Here is a 17067-nt window from a genome sequence, read left to right as displayed (position 1 = left end):
ATATAGTTGGCTTCAACTAAGAGTTTAATTAAGTGAAAAATTTCCTTAATAGGAAGCTTCGTATAATTAATCGGTAACAAGTTATTATTTAACATATCCCAAAGAATATCTAATGTGTATTCAACGTTTACATTCGTATATAATGAGGTAACATCTAGTGAGAATAAATTATCATTACCACCAAGTCTACAGTTATGGTTATTAAATAGTGTTTGTTTGTTATTTGGTTTTTAGGAGCATTAGCAACTAAGGCCATATTGCTCCGGGATATGCGGTGGTCATTCCCTGACCTTTCCGCATCCTCCGTATTTGGTGTTGACGGGCTCGAACCCCGGTCTAATCAAGAAGCGTGTACTACGCACTGCTGCTCCTTCCCACCTGGCTACGGAGACACCATTTATTAAATAGTGTATCGTAGCTCTTAATCCCAAACTGTATCTCCTGTCTAAAGGGTTTTATAATGCTATATACATGTGTGGCCAAGGATGAAAATGCTGAGTTTCTGTAGGAAATAATAGACTGAATAGGAAATCCGGTCTTATGTAATTTTACCTGACCGAAAAGTGCAGGAATATTATATGTTCTGGCCTTCAATTTCTTTAACTGAGTCATAGTAATGTAGTCATTTTTTCAATACGTGGTTAACGCTCTATTGTATTGATTGACCAGATTGGTAAATAGTAAATAGTGATTGACCAGATTGGTAAATTGGTAAATTGACCAGATTGGTAAATAAATTGTAATTTAATCCTTTGGATAAAGGTGAAATCTGGTCCTGCGATAGTGTATACAAGGAAAGATTTGTAACCTGTTGATATGTCGGTTCATTGAATGTTGAGCAGGGGGTTGTTTGCGAACTAGCTAAAGTATTCTGTGGTAGACCATTGTGCATATGTGGGGGGGGGGTTGTCACACAACTTGTATGCATTTGATCGCAAGCTCGCGACAATGTGTTAGAACTCGTATATGAACGTGTCTTGACCCTTCCAATAATGTATTCAATTTGTTAACGTGTCTGTTTTTTATTTTTGAGGCCTGTTCTTCACATTGCAAATATATGGAGGTCTTCAATACAGACCAATCATTGGGATGCAGATAATTTTTTAGTTTGTCGCAAAGTTTCCTAACTTGGGAAAGGTATTTTTGTTTATTAGAATACCGAGATCTCAAGGCACACTTAACTATATTACGCGATGTGGCAAGTGCGAGTCGCTTAATGCCTCAAATTTTATAATTTAAATTGACCCTGGCAAACTTTGGAACAATGCTGTTTTGAAGACAATACTTTAGAAAAGAAATATGGTAACTTTGGACCAGTATCTTAGTGTTAATCTAATGTAATTTTGCACTAAGGTATTCAAAAAATCCCCCATAATTGTGTGTATCAATAGGTTATAACTGGAGAGAAATAAAGCGAATGAAATAGTCAATAAGAGATTAAAATTGAAGCACAGGCTTCAGAAATAAAAAAACAGACATGTTAACAAATTGAATACATTATCGGGAGGGTCCAGACACTTTCATACATGTCTTGACCAAATGCATACGAGTTGTGTGACGACCCCCCCCCCCACATACGCACAACGGTCTACCACAGAATACTTCAGCTAGTTCGCGAACACCCCCTCACCCAACATTCAACAAACCAACATATCAACAGGTTACAAATCTTTCCTTCTATACACTATCGCAGGACCAGATTTCACCTTTATCCAAAGGATTAAATTACAATTTACTGCCTCAAAAACTACCTAAAAAACAGTACATAATTGTTATTGAATTTGGACTTTGTAATGTTCCACAAAAAGATTTATTTATTCAACAAGTTAACTAGGTGGTGAATAACATAAAAGAAACGTGACTTCCTAAATTGAATACACATGACAGTTCAGCTTTACGTGAACTTCGAGAAAATAAAGACATTATTATTCAGAGAGCTGATAAAGGAGATACAATGGTAATACTCAATAAACCTGATTATATTAATAAGTTAGAGTCAGTTGTATCAGATACCTCTGCTTATCTTGAAGTAGACCAGAAACTATTTACCAATTTGGTCAATCAATACAATAGAGCGTTAACTGAAGGCCAGAACATAAAATATTCCTGCATTTTTCGGTCAGGTAAAATTACATAAGACCAAATTTTCTATTCGGCCTATTGTTTCCTACAGAAACTCAGCATTTTCATCCTTGGGCACACATGTATATGACATTATAAAACCCTTTAGACAGGTGATACAATTTGGGATTAAGAACTACGATACACTATTTAATAACCATAAGGACTGTAGACTTGGTGGTAATGATAATTTATTCACTAGATGTTATCTCGTTATATACGAATGTAAACATTGAATACGCATTAGATATTCTTTGGGATATGTTAACTAATAACTCGATACCGATTAATTATACGAAGCTTCCTATTAAGGAAATTTTTCACTTAATTAAACTCTTAGTTGAAGCCAACTATATCACCTTTCGAGACAAAGTATACAAACAAATTTTTGGTTTTCCAATGGGATTAAGCCTGAGTAGCCTAATATCGGAGATCTATCTCTCAACGATTGAACATATACATTTGACGCTTTTCTATCCCATATCACACACTATGGGAGGATTTAGACGATGTTATTAGACGATGTTATAGTCATTACTGATAGTCATTACTGACACTATCCAAGACATTTTATATTTGTTTAATAATTTACATTGGAGAGGGAGAATATGGATACTAAATCATTAAATTTTCTAAATTTCATGCTTCCTCGGGACGCGAATAAAATCCAATTTAACATCTATCGGAAACCTACAAACACCGATATGCTTCTGCATTATAACAGCTATCACCTGTTCACCTACAAAAGATCGATTATCTTTAATCAATTTCTCAATGCTTATAAATATTCAATGACGGAATCTGCTTTGGGCTCAGAAATACAAATATTAACATACATTCTTAAACAGGGGTCACCCATTTGCTACAATAGACAGAATTAGGATACAAGCTAAGGATAGAATACAAAAAAATACATCAACCAACAATGGTAACATCAAAAAATACTCTCTTTCTGCCCCATATGTTGAACAGTGGTACAAACAACTTAATAGATTCTTTAAAGATACCGAATTTAAAATTGTAGCCAGGCCAATAAGGAAATTACACTCTATACTGAACAATCGCTCAGTCCTTTCCTCATTTTCAACACAAATAAATGACCTAGCATACAATATTTCTTGCAGTGATTGCGACTCATTTTATCAGGGTTCTATGCAGTTTCCTCTGAATTTTCGTGTTAATCACACGCAGCCTCAGTTCATGCTTCTCATTTAGCAGCGTCAGAATTAGCCTTTCATGCCATTAATGAAAAACATACTTTTTTATTTAACGAGGCCAAAATACTTAGTGTCCCACGTAATTATACGGGGCTAATAATTGCAGAAACTGTCAAAATTAAATTACATCAGAATTCTGTTAATGTTCGCCAGCCATATCTAATCTCTGACTCGTGGTCTCATGTGCAAAGACAAATAATCCCTATTTAAGTTCCATGCTAACCCCTATTCGGTAATTTTCATTCCTGTGATCGCAACAAATGGTCAAAACCATTGTTAGCTTCAGGAAGGAAAATTGTTTTGCAATTTTTTTCGTTATATTTATTTTTTACTTAATTTTTAATTGTGTTAAATTAATTTTTAATTGTGTTCATTTGATTTTTAATTATTGTTCATTATTTCTTACTGTAATGTAAGATTGTCAGGACTGACGCAGCTGAGTGGCCAGGAGCGAGGCTACATCAGGTCTGGTGTAGCCAAGTGGTCAAGTGTGAGAGTACATAGCACGCATTCCTTAAGAGGATTGGGGTTCAAGCCCGTGACTACTTAAATATGATAAATATTTGTATTGACGATTTATTGTAAACTCTACTGACTTGATTGTTGTGCCGGAGTATAAACAGAAAATTTATTTTTTAATTTTTATTTTCGATTTTTTAATTGTTTTCGTTTTAATTTCTGGAGAGTATCATACGGAAGTGTTCTAGTATCATATTGAGGTAAACTTCTCTTATTCTTTTAAAAATATTGATATCAATGTAGAATGTATTGAGCATTATAGCTCTGGTTCATACTCTCAAAAAAAATTATATACACCATAGGGTTTATACTATTTCACTGTAAACAAGCATTTCTGAACACTATAAGATGAAAAACACTATATGAGAAATACACACATTTACAGTTTTGGTTACAGTGTAATCATTTGAAAATTAAACACTTAAAAGTAACCCCCCCCCCAAGCATTCAAGTGTGACCACCTATTCTTATACAGATTTATTATTAAATTCTCAGGTTCTTGCAGCTGGATATTAATTTATTTGCAAAAATTATTGTTGACAGCATATATTTATTCCCATACAGTAATAAAAATGTCTTGGGCAAAACCTATGAGCATTCTCATGATTATCAAGAATCACTAACATGCATTTTAAAAAATAACAAATACATAGGTTACAAAAATTGCAGACCATAGGAAAAAATAAATACAGTCAGTCCTCGTATAACACGTGTTTACACGACACGAATTCGATCATACATGATTTATAAATAGGGGAACGATATCTTATATAACACGAACCGAATTCGCTTATGCATGATTCGCCTTTGTGTTTACAAGAAATGGCAGTCGGACCGGAATCACCCCAACTGAACGCAACACGATAGGAATGAAGAGAAGATTCTGAAAATGTATTTTTGATTTTATATTAGTGAAGGGGAAACACATTTCACCATAATAACATAAAAACCAACACAATTCCAGCTATCGGTATAATCGCAAATGCAATTAGATCGAGTTTACTACCAGTTTATAACAGATTCCACTAGCAGAAATGCAGCTGGAAATTGTTTTTATTGTTTTATGGTAGTAACCCCTAGAAATGTGCTTTAGTAAAATGTGAGGTGTTAATAGTGTATCTCTGCCTTTACGGTGTTGTTTATTCAGTTGCTACACGCGCGCAGCTTTGTTTATGTGTATCAAGCGTGCCTCCTCGTTTTGTAATTATGCTTTATTCCCTAAAAATTAGTAAAATACTTAAAAGTTGTGAAAAGGAAGCATCCTGGTGAAGACACTGCAGATTCAAAGAGAAAAAGAAAAGCAATATCGATGGACTGGGTCAAAAATTCTTACCCAGGAAAATTTATAGCGGCCTCATACTATGGTTTATGGCCAAAATCACACCGGCCTCCGGCCCACCAGGGTTTCCCGTTAAGGCTTATAGCCAGTCTGTCGATAGAGAAAAAATATGAAATTATGAAACGCTTTCAGAGAAATGAAAGGCCATGTGATATTGCACGTGATACAGGCCTAAATGAGGCAATGTCGAGAATTACAGAGAAAATATAAAAACAACTTTCATAGCAGGAACAACTCAAAGTGTAATTAAAATCCATTAGATCAAGACACAAAGAATTGGAAGAGATGGAATAGCTGTTATCCGTTTGGATAGAAAATCAAACAAAAAACAAGTTTGCTTACGATAGAAGCAAAAGCATTAGCAATATTTTATTATGTAATAGTCGTAATAAAATACTTACGTATTTTATTACGATTATTTTTTTATTGTGTTTGGTAATGTTTTGGTTACAAATGTGTGTTCAATTTTGGGTGGTCGGCACCTAACCCTATTTTTCCCATAGGGCCTGTTGTTTATATTGCATGATTTTGCCTTGCACGAGGGTTTCTAGGAACACAACTATCGTGCTATACGAGGACTGTACAGTGTTTCTAATTAACAGTTTTTGTACTGAAGGTTTAATTTCAACAGGATGAATGGAAAATTAACATTAGAAGAAAGAGCCTAACCCTATTTTTCCCATAGGGCCTGTTGTTTATATTGCACGATTTTGCATTGCACGAGGGTTTCTAGGAACACAACTATCGTGCTATACGAGGACTGTACAGTGTTTCTAATTAACAGTTTTTGTACTGAAGGTTTAATTTCAACAGGATGAATGGAAAATTAACATTAGAAGAAAGAGCCTAACCCTATTTTTCCCATAGGGCCTGTTGTTTATATTGCACGATTTTGCATTGCACGAGGGTTTCTAGGAACACAACTATCGTGCTATACGAGGACTGTACAGTGTTTCTAATTAACAGTTTTTGTACTGAAGGTTTAATTTCAACAGGATGAATGGAAAATTAACATTAGAAGAAAGAGATAAAATAACATTTATTGCTTTAAACAAGTTGCTACCTTTGCAGGTTATTTCATTTAAGTGATAACTACAATTTATAACTACAACGGAGTAACACTAGACACATCCACACAGCCATTTACTGTGCCACTGTAGCAGCCACTAGGATGAAAGGAAGGAAAACTAGAAAACAGCATAACACAAAATGCAAAGACAAGGAACCACCAGCCTGGGAAAGAAGGCTACAGCAGAAGATTGAAGAGATAAGAGTGAAGACCCATTATTGTTGGGGTAACAGAAATAAGAAACTGATCAGAAAAGTGAAGGCCATCCTCAAGAAAGACAATATCCACAGCAAATAAGAGACCTATAATCAAAGGATTGAAGAATACCTTTGGAAGTGCATCCAACTGGAAGTGCATCCTGAAGTAAGAAACTGATCAGAAAAGTGAAGGCCATCCTTAAAAAAGACAATATCCACAGCAAACATGAGACCTACAATCAGAGGATTGAAGAATACCTTGACACCCAAAAGCAGAAATTCCCAGCACTCAGCAAGAGTGCCCAGAGGAAAACAGATAATACAATATTTGATGAAAACCACAGAGCCTTCTACAGGAAAATTGGACAAGAGAAAAAAAATTCCATAAAGGAGAAAAAATTTTTTATACTAATAATAGTAACCAGACACAACTAACCACCCCATGCTCTTGATACCAGTACCTATTACGAGGCAAAAAAACTCATAAAGGAGAAAAAGTTTTTTAATTTGTTTCTTATAATAATAATAGTAATGATTATACTGCACTTAGTGTGGATCAGGATAAAGTCACTCATGTTCAGGCCTTAGGCAGAGGAGTTGGTTCAAAAAGTTGGAGACATTTTCCAGAGTCAGACAGTGGAGCAAGTGGCCCTGTCCCCCCATATGGCTATCACAAAGGAATGGCAAGACCATCCAGCCCAACCAACTGGAAGTGCATCCTGAGCAACTGCACTAGTGACCACCCAGAAAGGAAGAAAACACCTATGCATGAAGTGGAGCATCGAACTGAATATGTTTATCATGCAAACACACTATGAAATAACCAAGCTAGAGACCAATTGACAATGTATACAGACTAAGATTGCATACCAACTGGTTGGAACAATTCCCTAATGTTAATTTAATGATACCCCTATTATATTATTATAGCTGAAGTTCAAGCAAAGCACTAGTTTTCATAACAAAAATGACATAACATCAAAGATGAACTCAGGATGACTCTCAATCATAATCTGCTACAGATACTGTATTGCACGGTAGAAGAATGGCACATCTGTCAAGTTTGTGCACTATTTTAATTTTTTAGTATAACAGATAAAGTGAACATAAAGTTTTTACACACTCTACTAGTATGTTTATTACAAAATAAAACAGTAAGTATGGTATAATGTACTGACTAATCCAACCTACATGCATTTATGGGATTCTCATATCTTAGACGAGCAGGAGGTTCTTTGTATACAGACTAAGATTGCATACCAACTGGTTGGAACAATTCCCTAATGTTAATTTAATGATACCCCTATTATATTATTATAGCTGAAGTTCAAGCAAAGCACTAGTTTTCATAACAAAAATGACATAACATCAAAGATGAACTCAGGATGACTCTCAATCATAATCTGCTACAGATACTGTATTGCACGGTAGAAGAATGGCACATCTGTCAAGTTTGTGCACTATTTTAATTTTTTAGTATAACAGATAAAGTGAACATAAAGTTTTTACACACTCTACTAGTATGTTTATTACAAAATAAAACAGTAAGTATGGTATAATGTACTGACTAATCCAACCTACATGCATTTATGGGATTCTCATATCTTAGACGAGCAGGAGGTTCAAGAATGGCACATCTGTCAAGTTTGTGCACTATTTTAATTTTTTTGTATAACAGATAAAGTGAACATAAAGTTTTTACACACTCTACTAGTATGTTTATTACAAAATAAAACTAAGTATGGTATAATGTACTGACTAATCCAACCTACATGCATTTATGGGATTCTCATATCTTAGACGAGCAGGAGGTTCTTTGTATACAGACTAAGATTGCATACCAACTGGTTGGAACAATTCCCTAATGTTAATTTAATGATACCCCTATTATATTATTATAGCTGAAGTTCAAGCAAAGCACTAGTTTTCATAACAAAAATGACATAACATCAAAGATGAACTCAGGATGACTCCCAATCGTAATCTGCTACAGATACTGTATTGCACGGTAGAAGAATGGTACATCTGTCAAGTTTGTGCACTATTTTAATTTTTTAGTATAACAGATAAAGTGAACATAAAGTTTTTACACACTCTACTAGTATGTTTATTACAAAATAAAACAGTAAGTATGGTATAATGTACTGACTAATCTAACCTACATGCATTTATGGGATTCTCATATCTTAGACGAGCAGGAGGTTCAAGAATGGCACATCTGTCAAGTTTGTGCACTATTTTAATTTTTTTGTATAACAGATAAAGTGAACATAAAGTTTTTACACACTCTACTAGTATGTTTATTACAAAATAAAACTAAGTATGGTATAATGTACTGACTAATCCAACCTACATGCATTTATGGGATTCTCATATCTTAGACGAGCAGGAAGTTCTTTGTATACAGACTAAGATTGCATACCAACTGGTTGGAACAATTCCCTAATGTTAATTTAATGATACCCCTATTACAAAGGGTACTAGGAAAGTTTTGCAATACAGCTTTGTTTATTTAATTTTTTCAAAGTAATTTCCTCTACATTCAATACACCTCTCCATCCTCCGAAACCAATCTTTAAACCAGTTCTGCCAAGTTTCACTAGGGAGTAAAGCACACTCGTTGTCCCAAGCCCGTAGAAGGTCCTCATCACTGGAAAACCGCCTCCCTTTTAGCTTCATTTTCACATGCGGGAACATGCAAAGTCACAGGGAGCAAGGTATGGACTGTAGGGAGGGTGCTCGAGAAGTTTCAGTCCTGTCGTGGTCAAATATTCGGTGTAGGCTTTGGCGCAGCGAGCTGTAGCATTATCGTGATGGAGGTACCAGGTGTCCATTCTTGACTTTGGCCGCAGGTTCTTCATAGATCCAATGACTTTAGGCAGGCATTGTTCAGTATACCACTTAGCTGTGACTGTCTTCTGCGTGTCCAAAACGACACCGTTCCACAATTCCACTCGATTTGAAAAATACAGCTATCATTTTCTTCTTTACAGATCGGGATTTTCTGACAATTACGGGTGTCATCATCATCAAAGATCCAAACTTTGTTTTGAGCCTTGGTCGGCAGATCGTAATAGTACAGCCAAGTTTTTTTTTGTTTTTTTTTTTTTTTTTTTTAAGGAGCATTAGCAACTAAGGCCATATTGCTCCGGGAAATGCGGTGGTCATTCCTTGACCTTTCCGCATCCTCCGTATTTGGTGGTGACGGGCTCGAACCCCGGTCTAATCAAGAAGCGTGTGCTATGCACTGCTGCTCCTTCCCACCTGGCTACAGAGGCGCCAAAGGGTACAGCCAAGTCTCGTCACCTGTCACGATGTTGTTCACATACCGAGATTGTCCCTTATCAAACTTTTTTAACATCTCCCGGCACCAAGTCACACGTCGTGTCATCTGCTCTTCAGTCAGTTGATGCGGCACCCAGAGAGAACAAAGTTTCTTCACGTGCAAATGATCTTGCAGAATCGAACGAATTGCTGGTGCATTTAGGCCCAAAGTATCCTCTATCTGTTGGTAGGTCACTCGCCTGTTTTCGTCAAGCATTTTCCTCACAGCAGTAACGTTTTCCTCCATAACTGACGTTCGTGGCCTTCCCGGCCTCTCAGAATCCTCCGGAGTGAAATTTCCCCTTTGGAATTCTCTATACCACCTGAATATCGTTGTACGATGTGGACAATCATCATCTAGTGCAAGAGTCATTTCTTCTAAGCACTGGTCTATGGTTAAACCACGCACGAAATTATACCGCAAAACTGTCCTTAGCTCATTTCGTGACCACGATGCCATCGCAAGCACTTTACACTCTCACTACTAATGAATAACTGAGCCCATCGACTTGGCGCGGCGGCTACTATGCACGTATGAACATGTCTCAACATGCAGCAACAAGCAGCTTCCTGTGATTCATTGTTGCGTACCCTTTGTATATTATTATAGTACCCTCTGTATATTATTATAGCTGAAGTTCAAGCAAAGCACTAGTTTTCATAACAAAAATGACATAACATCAAAGATGAACTCAGGATGACTCTCAATCATAATCTGCTACAGATACTGTATTGCACGGTAGAAGAATGGCACATCTGTCAAGTTTGTGCACTATTTTAATTTTTTAGTATAACAGATAAAGTGAACATAAAGTTTTTACACACTCTACTAGTATGTTTATTACAAAATAAAACAGTAAGTATGGTATAATGTACTGACTAATCCAACCTACATGCATTTATGGGATTCTCATATCTTAGACGAGCAGGAGGTTCTTTAGTTGCAGAAGCTGTTCGTGATGCATTTCTAGGATCCAGATGTGTTCGCTTCCAAGCTCGAATCTTTTCCCTTTCTCTCACTGTTCTTAAGAAGACCTTCAGAAAAAATACCAATCACAATGTAATGATTCAATGATATAATAAAGGTGACCATGAACTAAAAATTTATCAATTAGAATATGAAAAGTGGCAAATCTATATATAAAATGCTTAGGTATGCTGCCCAAATTTTCCAATTGCTAATTGTTGCCAGCACCCATCCACATGGTTCACCTAGCATAACCACTACACTGGGCATTCTTTATTAATTTTTGTACTGAAGTTTTCCAACTGAAGAAAGGCTACCTATACCTGAAAGCTATCGATATATGTTGATTTTAACTGTTTATTTAATCTGTCTTCAATTTTAATAAACTGTTCTAAGTTTTAAGAAATGTAAAAATGGCTGAACAGTGTGTAATAACTTTGAAAAAATGTAGAAGAAATGCTAAAGAAACATTAGAGGAGAGAGAAATCTAATAGACTATGAGATCCAAAAGAAACTCTAAGACTACAAAGATGGACAGAAAACACTGAAGAAAGAGAAGCAAGATTGGAAATGAGAAGACGGGCAAAACGCCATAGGACTAATCAAATAGAAGTACCAGATGTGAATAATCAGCAAGCTGTAATTAATGTGCAACAGTATCACATATTAAATATGTGTTACAATTGTGAGTATTGCAATGCAAGATATTGGGGACATGAGTTAAACACAAATATTTATTTGATGTGTTTACACTAAATGCTGTAATGGTGGAAAGGTTTCACTTGACCTGCTGTCTGAGACACCTACTCTATTATGACAGCTGCTTACAGGAAATACACATGAAGCAAATAACTACAGAGAACATAAACAAAAGTACAATTCAGCAATGGCCTTCGCATTAATGGGTGCAGAGATAAATCACCGCCTAGAAATGGTCCAGATTTACCATTTGGTCTCACCGCTATATCCAAATGAGGCAAATAAGCCAGGATATGGACAACTTTATATTTTCAATCTGCTAAAGCAACAACAAAACAGCTTCAAAACCAATCAAACCAAGGGTGTATGGCCGAAGTAATGCAACAACTGGACGAGATGCTGCCACAAGTTAACCCATTTGCTGAGTCATGTAAACAAATGCATCAAATAACCCAGGCCAATCCAACAATGAATGCACACATGGCATTTATAGAAGAGATGATATAATGCACCTACATCCAAAACGGAGGTTGCTGCAATATTTGTTGGAGAAGATGGAGAACCACCTGAAAATAGAGACATGTGCATATATCCCACAGGTGACTGAATTATATTGCCGCTAAACAAGAATGGTGAAGGATCTAGATTAAACTATTTACACCATAATCAAAAAGATGGCGTATGTTACATCGGGTACATCTAGTAGTAAAAGATTTGGTAAAGTACAGTAGAACGTTGGTTATCTGGATGTCAGTTATCTGGAACATCAGTTATCTGAAAGGCTGATTTTTCTTTTTTTTTTTTTTTTTTATTAATGATAGTATTTGAGACAAATGTTTATTATGCAACAAAATTATTTCTGTCTATTTTTTTTACACCTTATATCTGGTGAAATGTTGGATTAGGATTGATGGGTTTTCTCGGAAACCATGAGTGATAGGGGTTTTTTTTTTTTTTTTTGGTAGTTGTTGGTGTATCGGCTTCTGTGGCCATAATGCACCTCGCAAGGTTTTTGCAGTACTTTGATCCAAGCCCGAGGCGGGATTCAAACCCGCGACCTTTGGGTTGCTAGGCAGGCACTTTACCCACCCGGCTAGCCCGGTCAGCATAGAGTTTAGTCATTCGCTTCCATGAACCCAATTTTCCATGACATATTTGTTCTCTTCATTTCATATTATGTTTAGTTTAGTTTAGTTTAGCTCCAGATTCAGTAAGAATCTGGAGCTAAACTAAATTGGCGCGAAACTGTGCGATTTATTATTTTTCTCAGTTTTTTTTTAAGGTAAAATGGATCAATGAAGAGCAATAGCACTGAAATGGGCAGAAAACCAGGAAGAATGCTATATAATCAAATTGATACTATTAAGGAACTTGAGAGATTTAGCAGCAAAAAAATAGATCACAACAAATGAAAAAAATAATGATCGAACGTTATTTTAAACAATTTAAATTTTTTCCACATAAAATTTGTTGTTGTTGCACAAAAACCTACAACAACAACATACATATGTTGTTGTTGTAGGTTTTTTTTTTTTTTTTTAGAACAAGGGCCTCCTAGGCCATATTGTGCCTTTTCATTATTAACTTAAGTCTGAGTCTTTAATAATATAGTTATCAGAGATGATTATATATATTTATGCTTATCAAGTATTTAATAGTGCTTCAAAATTTTCATTATTGCCAAGTATGTGTAGTAAAGTTAAAGAATCCTGCAAATTGGATAGAGAATAAAAACTGGATTTATGGTTACTTGAGTATTTAGGGCATTCTATTAGGATATGTTTCATTGTTAGCTGGGTCTAACAGAAGGGACAGAGGTAGGTTTTCTCCCACAAGCAAGAACAAATGAGTTGTATAAGAATGACCAATATGGAGTCTTGCCAAAATGACTGCTTCTCGCCTGCTTTTCCTGAAACTAGAAATCCACAGCTGAGGTTCTTTTTTAATCTGACTTTTCTATTATTGATTTGTGTTGGCCACAGTTCAGACCATTGAATCTTACATGCTGCTTTAATAGTGGATTTATAATCAGTGTATGGGACTTTCAGATGGCAGAATGATCCACTGTCAGGATATTTAGCAGCACGATCCACACTTTCATTAAGACTCCAAAAGTTCTTTTAAAGTGAATGGCTGATTGTATGGGTGAGATCCAGCAGAAGGTGACCTGGTTGAATGTTTGATATTGGTATACAAGCACTCCCCAGCTTACGTAATACTCGACTTACAGAAATTTGACTTTACATAAATTTTTGACAGCCGGTGAAAACTTTAAAAAATTGTGGAAACGTATTTTGCATCCCATAGGAATAAATGAAGATATCGTGAAAATATCGTAATGTGAACCCAGTAACACATTGTTTTTTTTGGTAATTCGTTCCAAGCCCTCGGAAGTTAAAATCTTCACTATGTAACTAAGCTATTTATCTCTCCAAAAGGTCATTTTTATAATGGAAATTGCACTATACTTTCATCATTATCATATGTTCTGTAATAAGAATCAATTCTGAATGCCTTTGTGATATTTTTCTAAAACACATTTCTGGAGGTCACTACCGTAAAACAATTTGCACTTTCCAGTTTATTGGCTTTTCTGTTAGTGCAACTTACTGTATTGTAAATGGGTAGTAAACTCGATCTTATTGCATTTGCGATAATACCGATAACTCGAATTCTGAGGGTTTTTATGTTACTGTATTATGGTGAAATGAGTTCTCCTTCACTGAAACCTTCAATCATATAAAAACAAATAAATTTTTTGAATCTTCTCTTCATTCCTATTTACTTACTATAATGGTGAAGGAAAGTGCAAGTGCTGGCAGAACAAGGAAACGAAACAAAATTGACTTAGAAATGAAGATGATTAATTAAGAAGTACAACGCAGAACAAAGTTTGTCATATATTGCACGGAATTAGGTCTTGCTGCTTCAACAGTGAATGCTATTTTAAGGGACAGTGCGTGTATAAAAGAACATGTTAAAGGATCAACACATTTAACATAAACAGTGATCACAAAACAGCATTCAGGTGCTATATTGAAGATGGAAAAGCTATTAATAATATGGATAGAAAATCAGATTCAGAAGCAAGTGCCCCGAGTCCAATGGCCACTCAAGCAAAAGCAAAAAGTATTTAAGATGTTAAGGATAAGTCTGGTGAACCCCAAGCCCAGTTCATAGCTAGAAATGCCTGTCTCCTCTCTCTCTCTCTCTCTCTCTCTCTCTCTCTCTCTCTCTCTCTCTCTCTTTGTAATTTTGTAATTTTGTAAACTTTTGTAATTTTTCCTGCACATAAAATAAAAAAATTGAATAAATAATTCTATTTACCTGTTTATCGAGCATTTCTTTTTTGCTTCAATCAAATTCAGTGTGCATAGTTGCGAGTGCTGCATAAGCATTTAGGGAAATTACGACTTAAGTAAAATTCAACTTACGTAGAGTTCCACGGAACGCAAATTTTACGTAAGTTGGGGAGTGGCTGTAATTGAGACTGTATCTGTTTCAGAATGGGATGTTGAGAAGAAGTAGTATATTGAATATACTGTGTATATAGGAGCTTCCTTGAATTGCTGTTTGGTTATATTATCTAGGGCTAGTTTAATTACATACAATTCTGCAGTATAGATATTGTATTCTGTAAGAAGAGACACAGCTATTGAAAAGGCAGAACAAATTGCTGCAGCACCTACTGCTTCATGTGTTTTGGAGCCATCTGTATAAATATGAAGTTTCTCTGAGTTTTCTAAGGCATGGGCTTCATGTAGTTGCTGGAAGTTGTTTTACAGGGAGCCTTTTCTCCATCTCAGAAAGAAATTATCACAAGGTGAGTATTGAATCCAGGGATGCTCAGGTGGAGCAACATCTTTGAGGATATGCTGGAAATTAATATTCCCACTAGCATCAGTTCTTGCAATCTAATGCCCGAGATGGTTTTCATTAGGTTTATTATAGTATAGCATTACATACTGAGGGTCAAACAGGTATTCCCAGCTAGGATGAGATGGAATACTTTTAATTTTTGCAGCATAACTATATAGTAAGGATATTCATCTGAGTGCATAGTTAGCCTCAATATTTGCCTCAATATACGGGCTGTGGACTGGAGACATTCTAAAGGCTCCAGTGGTTATCCTTAGGGCACTATGTTGAATAGTATTCAGACATAACAAGGAACTGTTTCTTGGGGAGTCATAGACAGATGATCCATAATCTAAGCGGGACCGGATTAAAGTTTTATAAAGGTGTGAGAGGGAGTGTCTATCAGCACCCCAGGAGTTAGAGGAGACAGCTTTTAATAGGTTTATTTTCTTTAGACAGGCCGTTCTAAGGTACGCTATATGATTGAAAAAACTAAGTTTATTGTCTAGATATAGACCCAATAGACGAAAATTATTGATAAGAGAAATCAGATTATTTTTTAAATATATTTCAGGATCAGGATATAATTTTCGTATTTTACAAAAATGAACTGCAGTCGATTTATTTTCTGCTACCGAATAGCCATTCCATTGCACCCAAGATTCTTTTCTGGCTATGGATAGTTGAAGTTGCCTTTCAATGGCATTCATAGTTTGTGACACACAAGAGATAATGAGGTCATCATCAAACATGCATGATTCAACTATTTTTGGTGTGTCTCGTGTCATATTTGTAATTCTTATTGTTAATAGCGCTGCACTCAGGATGGAATCCTGCAGTACACCCTCCTCTTGTTCCAGCGATTTGGATACACTGTTCCTATATCTGATCTGAAACATTCTGTGGTGTAGGACGTTTTGTATAAATTGGGGTAACTGCCCCCTCAAACAAAAAGAACGAAAGTCCTGGAGCATACCATATTGCCAAGTGGTATCGAAGGATTTCTTAATATCGAGGTTGACCATAACCAGATGTTCTCTCCTTGCGAAAGCATTGCGGATATTTGCTTCTGCTTTAATCATCACATCTAAGGTTGAGCAGTTTTTCTGAAATCCATACTGGTTTCTGTTTAGCAGACTGTTACCAGAAGCCACATTAGCTACCTGTGGACCATTTTTTCTAAGACGTTGCCTAAACAGCTGGTCAATGATACTGGCTTGTAATTATGTGGTATGGTATGATCCTTACCTGGCTTTGGAAAAGCCAGTACAATTGAGTGACACCAGGATATAGGAGTGCAGATAAGTATTTTCTAAATATATTTGGTTGTAGAATTTCAACAGGGAACTTACTGCTTTGTTATTTAACTTTTTTAACATTATATAGCAAACTCCATCCGGATCTGCAACAGTACTACATGTTTTATTGAGAGACTCCAAAAGTTCTTTTAAAGTGAATGGCTGATTGTATGGGTGAGATAACTTACGAGAAAAGTTTCTTTTATGTTGTTCTGCAGATGCCTTTATTTTTTTGAAGGTTTGGCTGTATGTGGACACTGCTGATATACCGGTGAATGGCTGATTGTATGGGTGAGATAACTTAGGAGAAAAGTTTATTTTACGTTGTTCTGCAGATGCCTTAATTTTTTGGAAGGTTTGGCTGTATGTGGACACCGCTGATATACTAGTGAATGACTCAGCTAATGCGTTTGCTATTTCTATTGGAGCGGACAATTCCTGCCCTTTCCAGTTTAGGAT

The 17067-nt window shown here is 35.9% G+C and overlaps 1 protein-coding gene across 5 annotated transcripts in view; it reads right to left on the bottom strand.

Annotated features, from left to right (window-relative positions):
• Positions 1-17067, bottom strand: part of LOC150078418 (actin-binding LIM protein 3-like) — a 528875-nt gene that overhangs the window by 99145 nt on the left and 412663 nt on the right. For all 5 annotated transcript variants that reach the window (XR_016547624.1, XM_090384937.1, XM_090384935.1 and 2 more), the window contains one exon: positions 10680-10821. Coding sequence is in view for 4 of the 5 variants with exons in the window: in XM_090384937.1 (XP_090241063.1) it covers positions 10680-10821 (142 nt within the window). In the remaining variant the exon portion in view is untranslated. The remainder of the gene's footprint in view (positions 1-10679; positions 10822-17067) is intronic.

The sequence above is a fragment of the Mastigoproctus giganteus genome, chromosome 11, assembly GCF_048544385.1.
Source record: "Mastigoproctus giganteus isolate SK-2022 chromosome 11, ASM4854438v1, whole genome shotgun sequence".
Taxonomy (NCBI): Eukaryota; Metazoa; Arthropoda; class Arachnida; order Uropygi; family Thelyphonidae; genus Mastigoproctus; species Mastigoproctus giganteus.
This window is presented reverse-complemented; position numbering and strand designations above follow the sequence as displayed.